General features: G+C 35.0%; 1 protein-coding gene across 3 annotated transcripts in view; it reads right to left on the bottom strand.

The window, feature by feature from the left end:
• Window positions 1–5,642, bottom strand: part of LOC107679678 (poly(A) polymerase type 3-like) — a 27,182-nt gene extending 21,540 nt beyond the window's left edge. For all 3 annotated transcript variants that reach the window (XM_016475298.1, XM_016475299.1, XM_016475300.1), the window contains exons 1-5: window positions 5,451–5,642; window positions 2,759–2,929; window positions 609–675; window positions 444–525; window positions 238–347 (exon numbers count right to left, since the gene is read on the bottom strand). In XM_016475298.1, the coding sequence (XP_016330784.1) occupies window positions 238–347; window positions 444–525; window positions 609–675; window positions 2,759–2,929; window positions 5,451–5,458 (438 nt within the window). In that variant the 5' untranslated portion in view covers window positions 5,459–5,642. The remainder of the gene's footprint in view (window positions 1–237; window positions 348–443; window positions 526–608; window positions 676–2,758; window positions 2,930–5,450) is intronic.
• Between the last annotated feature and the right edge of the window lie 3,052 nt (window positions 5,643–8,694).

The raw sequence follows: 8,694 nt of genomic DNA, 5'->3' as shown, positions 1-8,694 counted from the left end.
CAGTTAGATGAGCTTTGTAAAAATCGACACGTTTCAGAAAGGCGGGGCATAGAGCAGAAACAATAATGTACAGTATGTGGAAAATAATGTTTTTTTAACCTTAAACCGCATAAACATTTCACTACACCAAATACACAAAATAATGTTCTTTTTAGCAGCATCATATGACCCCTTTAAGCCTCACAGATATTGTAGGTTAGACATATATATGTGCGCCATTCAAAAAAGGCATCCTACCCTCAGGTCTTTGACCTCCTCCTGCTCCTTTAATTTCTCATAAAACGAGGAGAAGAAGTCTGATCTCTCCAAATGACGGGGTGCGACGCAGAGAGCATCAATATCAGCACCTACACAATTAGGTTAGTGAATGAGATATCACAGATACACAGAGACTCTGTGAAGCACACGTCCTAATCGATCTAGAACTAGTATATAAAACTTACCCTTGGTATGAACTCCAAGTCTGTAGGATCCAAACGTGAAGATTTTTCCACAAACATTATCAATCACTGATGATGGAATATTCTGTGATTACATGAAAATATATAACAGTTAGTATCTGTGGGCAGTTATTCATGTATATTATAATTAAAAGGACAAAAAGATACCTTCGCTTGACTGATTTCACGAATCCACACCTGAACCAATGTATTTAACTTCCCAAGCACTAGGATTCTGTGGGCAAAAGAAACATCTTAATACAAAAGCAATTTGATGAAGCCTAAAGCTGGGACAAGACTATGCTGTATTATTTAGATTTATCCATATTTATGGATGTGTATTGAATGAAATATTTAACACAATTAAAAAAAAAAAAAACGGAACTGTTTTTATTTGATTTCATCTTAAGTTAACATACACTACCATTCAAAAGTTTAAGGCAAGTATGGTCATGTAATATTTTAGAAATAAGTCTCTCATGCTTATCAATGCTACATTTATTTGATTAATAATACATTTAAAAACATGAAATATTAATTCAATTATAATATCACAATAACTGTTATAAAAGAACTGTTTTCTGTTTTTATAGATTTTAACATTTTAAAGCAACCGATTACTCCAGTCTTCGGTTTCACATGTCAAGAATATATATATATTTTTTTTTTGTAAAAACATGACATTGTGGGGTTTTTTTTTTTGTGGGATTCTTTGATGAATGTTTAATATTTCTTGAAAGTTCAATAGAACAGCATTTATTTCAAATGGAATTTTTTGTAACACCAGAAATCACTAGCAGCACGTGTTGTTTGTTTTGACACGTGACACTGCGCGCTGCACAGAGCGGGAAACTTCAAACGTGCATTTAAATGCAGCCGACAGAAAATCCTGCCGCGGAACAGAGCGCCATTCACATAGTTTTCCATTAAATTACATTATATTTGTCCCAAATCATTGTTAATGTACGTAATGACTTCACCCTAGGCTATAAATTATGTATTGTGCTCTTTCTGTGGCTCTAATACAGTCTTTATGCTTCATATAGAGAGCTGTAAAGATCGCACTTAATCTTTCCCTTTGCTCTGTTTTTTTTAAACACCGAACTTCAAACTCATTTATGCCACATTGTTCATTCTTGAAGCAAACTTATGTCCGTTTGGTGATTAAATAAACAGTTTTAGACCGCTGCTTGAATTGAAAGTGGTCAGCTTGTGTGACTGGTGTGTGACTTCTCCGAGAACGCATCGCTGCGCTTTTGTCCAGTGTGTGACTTGCATTTTTTATTTTGATTAGATAATCATGCAGTGTTCTAAAATAGAAGCAAATAAAGTGTGAGAGTACACATACAATATCAATAACATATGTATGTAATTTTAATGCTATGGCCTTGTGTAGGTCTTTAAAGATGGCCATATTTAAGCATGACTGTTGAAATTAAAAGGTAATACTTTACAGTAAGAGTCCTTTTGTAATATTAATAAAAGCTGTAAAAGTATTGTTCCTAGTGTGTTCATTTCAACATTTACTATTACTAATAGGCTATATTTTCACATTTTAAAGTTTCTTTTTTTAACATTAGTAAACTATGAAATAACTTTAATGATCAATATAATAATTAATATGTTTATGTTTATTCATTTACAAAGTATGGTTCAGTACTGCTACTGCTTTTTTTTAAATAGTAAAGCGCTGTTTTAGTTTTCGTTTACCATTTTTAAAACTATCGGTTGATTAATCGGTATCGGCCAGTGTGGTCCAACCTAGCTATCGGTAAAATCCACTATCGGTCGACCTCTAATATATATGATCGAAATGTATCATTGATTTTTTTGTAAATAAAATAATAAAATTACTGACCCCAAACTTTTGAACGGCAGTGCAGAAGTCAATGCAAAATAATTTTACTACTTTGATTTCAGTGGATGTTGCCATTGTGGTTCCTGGCTGCTGTGGGAACTTCTAATATCACCTGATAAAATAGGAAATATCCCAACTGTTTCTTCATTTTGTCCTTTTTGTAATGTTTCGAACAAAACATGCTTTCTTGGGAATGTTGTTGCAATTCCCAAATATTCATAATTTAAAATGCTAAATACTTTTGTAAAATCTCTTTAAAAAAGCATTAGTGACAAAACCCTATGGAAAGTGACATCAATTTTGTGGGAAAACCCTAGCAATGGATTTGATTAACTTTGTGCATGTTTATTAAAAGATGTGTATTATGTAACAATATGAACCAGCTCATGGTCTGCAATCTAAGTGTCAAAATGCATAAAATAAATCACGTGTGTGATTTAGTGAAGCGTGTCTCATTTACCTCCGCTGCAGCTCCAGCTCCTCCTCAAAAACGCCGAAGGGTCGGAGCGTCTCTATCAGCTTCTGTGTGAGAACCAGATCGGCCTCTTTAGGTTGTGCCAGACTGATTGGAGAAGTGATCCCATAATGCTTTGGGGTCAGCTGGGCTGTTTGCACCTGACTGGTAATTGGACTGTGAAAAAGTCAAACATTAATTGTTAGACACAACAGAAACATTTTCGGTAGACAACACTCCTTGGTGAACATCTTAGTTCTTTAATACTATGCAAGTGAATACAGAAATTAATTAATAAAGATATTAAGCATTTTCCTGCATCATCAAGAACATCGGCACACCTGTAGCCAGTTTGGCTCAGGCATCTCCATGTAAACAAACACTTTTTGAGTACTAAGTGAACATGACAAGCATTTTGAATAACAAAGACTGTATTTATTCCGCATATGACCGTTGTCGGGCGTTCACAAGTGACGCGTTAAGCGTTACATTTTAATTGTTTGTGTTAGGGGTGGGCGGATCGATCCTAGTATCGACAGTATCGATACCAACGTTGGTTTTGGTATCGGATCGATACTTTAGTTTAAGTTTCTCTTTTTTATACTCAGTACATTGCTCCCGTTTCATCAAAGAGTACACGTCTGTGTGTGTCTATACGCCACTCCTTCCACATCTCGTGTATGCACATGTTGCTCCTCCTGCCCTCCCTGCTCTGCTGTGTTTTGCTGTCATGCCATCACGTGACTCAGTGGCGCCAAGCACAAGCAGACACTTTTGGCTGTAGTAAGAGATATGGCAGAAATTTAAAAAAAAAGAAAAAAGAGAGAGAAAGAGAACTCCAAGCTGCAAAAGAAATGAAGAGGGGAGGAGGGAAATCCTTCATATAATACATAGCATATATTTTTTTATAAACTGTATACCGAATTTGGCCTTTTTATATCGCTTCATCCATTAAGCCACGTTGGTTTTCTATAGGAGATCTTCCTCTATTATGTCACATTAAGCATTTTTTATAATGGTTTTTAATGAGAGGATATATACATTATATTCTGGATTCATCTGCTTGCTTGTACGTAGTATATATTTTTAATAAACTGTACACCGAATTTGTGTTTTTATATCACTGTCTTTATCCATTAAGCCACGTTAAGTGTTTTACAATGGTTTTCTATGGGAGCAAAACATTTAATGTGAAACTGCGCGTTGCTTTCATTTATCTGGGCTCATCTGCTCGTTTGTATATAGTTTGCAACAGTAATAAGGTGTATACAGTGTTTAATCTTTTAATATTACTTTCTCAATGTCAAGCATTTTCTTTATAACTGTTTTCTATGGAAGAAAAGCGCTTAACATGAACATGGGCTCCTAAGCATTTTTCACGTTAAGCGTTTTAGAAGTCAAGAGTCCCTTCAGAAAAGCAAAGAATACCCACATAGCAATGGTGCATGGAATGTTTTGGTCAGATCAGCATGAGTTATTGTTCGTTTTCAAAGTGTAATTGGTTCATTCAAATGCATGCTTTTAAAAGAAAAACTATCGGTATCGTATGGAAGCATATAGGTAGCGAAATTCAATTTAAAATGCAATATGCAAAATGGCAATGCAATATTCAAAATGGCATTGTATTTCTGTATTTAAATTTACATTTTCCATTACCCATACGTGCAAAGTTTGGTGCAAAAGTAAAATGAAAATTAAATTATATCATTTGCATTTGCCATTTCCAACAGTAGTCTTAATATGTAAATTGCATGCAAATTTGAATGCTTTATAAGTTGCGAAATGAAAATGAAAATGTATAACAAGTATATACAGTATATAAATATGCATTCTTGAATCATTCTTGAGTCTTGTGTCTTGCCTCTCTACAAACTTTTAAATATCTGGCTGTGATTTAGTGACTGCAAATGCTGATTTCATTTGATTCCATTTTATTATACCTGATAATGAGCTAGTTCAACTTAAGGGGGCTAATCAATTTACAGTATATTTCAAGAAACTAACATCTGATGCATTTATAAATCAAAAATCACAATTGAAATAAAAAAAAATGTTCCTGAGATTCAATATCTTTAACAACAACGTACAAGCATTACTACAAACTAAACCACCAGGGTCCCAGAAATGCGGTCCTGAAACTGCAGCCTCCGCTATATTATCCAATTCGGTAGGTGGCGCTGTTACAAAAGAATAGGGTCCTAGAACTGCGGTCCTGAAACTGCAGCCTCCGGTTGTGCAGGAACACCCTTCTCGTTTTTTCTTAGGATCGCGCGCAATCCGCCATGTGAAGATAAAAATAGTTCAACTTTTACAGACGCGTCCCTGTCCCGTTGAAGGGTATTAGTTTGAAGTCACTGACCTACATCTATACGTGCACTAACCTTACTGATCTACAAATCTGAACAAAGTTCAGCTACCACTGAATTATATAGATTTAAAGTCCATACATACAAGCCGGCGTGCGTACTATGAGCCCACTCTACATCTGACAGCATGGTGACCATTTTATCTCATTAACTGGTGCATATCGACAAGTTTGATTAAAAAACGCATGCAATTAAAACCAGTTCAACAGCTACACCGCACCATCAAATGCTTTGACTAACGTGCCGAGTTTGCGACCGATTCGTGACATAAGGCCCAGGACCTCACGTTTGCTTTGAGCGCATTTGTCTTCAAACTCCGACGAGATACTTACAAAGGCATTATGAAAATCTCCGGCTTATGAGAAGCTGAGAAGCAGGTTATATTCCGCCATTGCGTTTCGGCCTGTCATGAACTGTTATGACGGTAATGAAGTTGTTTCTTTTGTTTGAACCAACATGGCGCTCCGGCAACAGCAACTGCCAAACGGTACGGGAAGTGACGCCATGACGCATCTCCCGCTGACGCTGACGCTTCCTGACCTGCGTCTTCTTCTTCTTTCAGGTTTAATGGCGGTTGGCAACTCATAAAAAAACGCAGCTCCTCCGTTTACCTCCATTTATTTTTAAGGCAGTCTTGCCTTCACAAACATGGCGGACGCGTTGACATATTGCAGCAACGGCTCAAAGCGGCCAATGAGGCGTCTAGGTATTTATGTCTATGGTTCTGACCTGCGTCTTGTTTTTCTAACCCATTTTGAAAGAATTGTATTTAAAGGGGCAGCAACTTCCTAAAAATCTGTATATTTTGTAATAACATTGTCACGAACATTTCGAAACATTTCTTTATTCAATTACATTTAATCTTTTTATTCCTTATAGCGTAGCTGCACCGTAAGATATTTTAATGCTTTTTATTATTTATTGATTTAGTCATAAGAAATTGGTTTGAAAATGATAACTAAAAAAAACTATATATGAAAAAAAACTGTATAAAAATAGCATAAAACTGTATAAAACCATTGAAACATTTAGCACTGCATACTGTTCCACATATTATTTTTTGCCATACTGCCTATAAGTATGCAAAGCCTGCACAGTATAAAGCAGTGCTGGGGAAATTTGTGAGTTTACTTATTAAAATATATTTTCTATTAGCTCAGCTGATTTCGGTGAGCAGTAAGCTATATTTACAATACAAGTGATTTTTGTTTGTTTTTTATTTATTTATTTATTCATTTAGGTAGGTAGGTAAAGTAGATTGACCACTGGAAATGTACCATACAAATTCTATATTATATTAAGAACTTAATAACTATGGAATGCCAAAGCTGACTTAATTAGAAATAAAGAAAGAAAGAAATGTACAAAGAAATGTAAAAAAGCAAATATAAATAAATATATAAATAAATATACAAAGAAAAGTAAAAAAAGCAAAAATAATTATTTATAATTTTATTTCTTATATCACGGGTTATTATTTCAATATCACGTGGAGGGTTGTTAAGCGTGCAATCTGTGATCGCGTGCATTTGCTGAAGCTCGCGAAAGTGTGCAATCGCTTTATTATGCGCGCTGTTTTTTTTAGGTTTCACTTTCAACACATACAATGCATGTTATAAAGATTCGGGATAGAAGTGCCTTGTACAAATACACACAGTTGTGGTCTTTGCACTTGACTACTTATATGACGTATTTCCTGTATTTGGCCCAAGTGTTCAATTGAGCATGAAGACCACAAGTGTGTGTACTACTTTTCATTACCTGATGGGACACACTTATAGTGTTGTAAAAACGCAAAGTGTTTACAGAGTTTAATATTAACTTTTCATTACCTGATGGGACACACTTGTAGTGTTGTAAAAATGCAAGTGTTTACAGAGCTTTATTTTTATTTTAATTTTAAACTTTGCATTTTAAAATCAACTTCTAAATGTCTGTTCAGTAGTCCCTATAACATGACAATTTTTATTTTGTGGTGCTTCTTATTAAGTAATAAAAAGCAGTTGCAAATGTTGTACAAAATAAAAATCACCACTACTCATCTTTGCACCAATAAAACATAAAAACACTGTTTTTCTAGCAAATTATATGTAATATCTAATTATTATATTAATATTTAACTTGCATTGGAAAGGTTTCCGTGACCTCTCGCGAGATCTCGGCAAAAAGTCTCACGATTTATTTCCAGAACATGATGCATGATGGGATACACTAAGCCTCGAACATAACGAATACCCTAGCTATTCTATAAAACGGAATTTTCATAAAAAAATCATGAATCACGAATATGATGAAATAAAATTATTACTGCATTAAGCTGCTTATCATTGCTCTTTTGTTGATTTTGATTGCTTCCATTGTCCTCATTTGTAAGTCACTTTGGATAAAAGCGTCTGCTAAATAAAATGTAAATGTAATATATTAGCAGAAACATTCTGACTTCAACACACTAAAAGACCGTTACCATCGACTGGAGCAGATTCTTTGACAGTCAGGGAGGAGCACACACCTAATGACTGAGTCAGTCTACACACTTAACGACTTTGCTTAAGTCCATGAAGAAAAACCTACTGATTTATGCAGTCATTAAAAGCATCAATTTAACTCAAATCTCTTGCAGATAACAGCAGCACACATTCATGTGTGACTGAAATTATTGAAGAGATTCACACTGCATCAGTAACTACACAGTTACTAGCTTTAAATAAAACAACAAGCAGCATAACATCAGTGTTTTTCTGTCCGTCCTTGACTTAAACACAGGCTCTGCTCTCCAGCACAATGGTGACCCACAAAACACAACAGGAAGTTGACTGTTAGGTTTTACAGTATTTTGCTGTTTTCTTTTCTTGAGTTTACGGTGAAATACCGGCAGCTGTGGTTGCCAGTAATCTACTGTTTTTTACAGTTTGCATCTGTAAATTAAATTACCAGTATATTTCTGTTAAAAATACATTTCACAGTGTGTTTTTTTCATCTCACACATTTAACCCCTTTAATCCCACAGCAAAATCCTCAGTTTTAAAGAGCACTTATATGTGTCCACACTACAGAGAGTTAAAGAGACACTGAAGCGGTGATGAAGGGAATTAAATGAGGATTGAGCATTAGTGATGAACACCTGTTAACAAGCAGAATCACTGAAGGAAAGAGAAACAAGAGCAGAGAAACACAACTTACAGCCAAAGCCAAAGATGAAATCAACTGAAAATAAAACATTAAATTGATCGAGATCTCAGCAGAGGAGGATTAAACAGCTCCACAAACAGCATCACCAGCTTCTTATTACTAACCAGTGTGACTTTATTTCTGTCATATGTGTACAAAAGCTCTTATTGAGATTTTAGGTGTTGCACTTTCATTTGAAGTCACCATAATGGCGATCGGTGTTTGCTTTAGTTGGGCTCTTGAACCTTGACGTTTTTAAAATAGTTTTTTTATTGCTTTAATTAGAAGAATCAGAATCAGAATGAGCTTTATTGCCAGGTATGTTTACACATATGAGGAATTTGTTTTTGTGACAGAAGCTTCCACAGTGTAACAGAATGACAGTGACAGAACAAAAAAACACAGATA

Source organism: Sinocyclocheilus anshuiensis, unplaced genomic scaffold (assembly GCF_001515605.1).
Source record: "Sinocyclocheilus anshuiensis isolate Anshui unplaced genomic scaffold, SAMN03320099.WGS_v1.1 scaffold280, whole genome shotgun sequence".
Taxonomy (NCBI): Eukaryota; Metazoa; Chordata; class Actinopteri; order Cypriniformes; family Cyprinidae; genus Sinocyclocheilus; species Sinocyclocheilus anshuiensis.
This window is presented reverse-complemented; position numbering and strand designations above follow the sequence as displayed.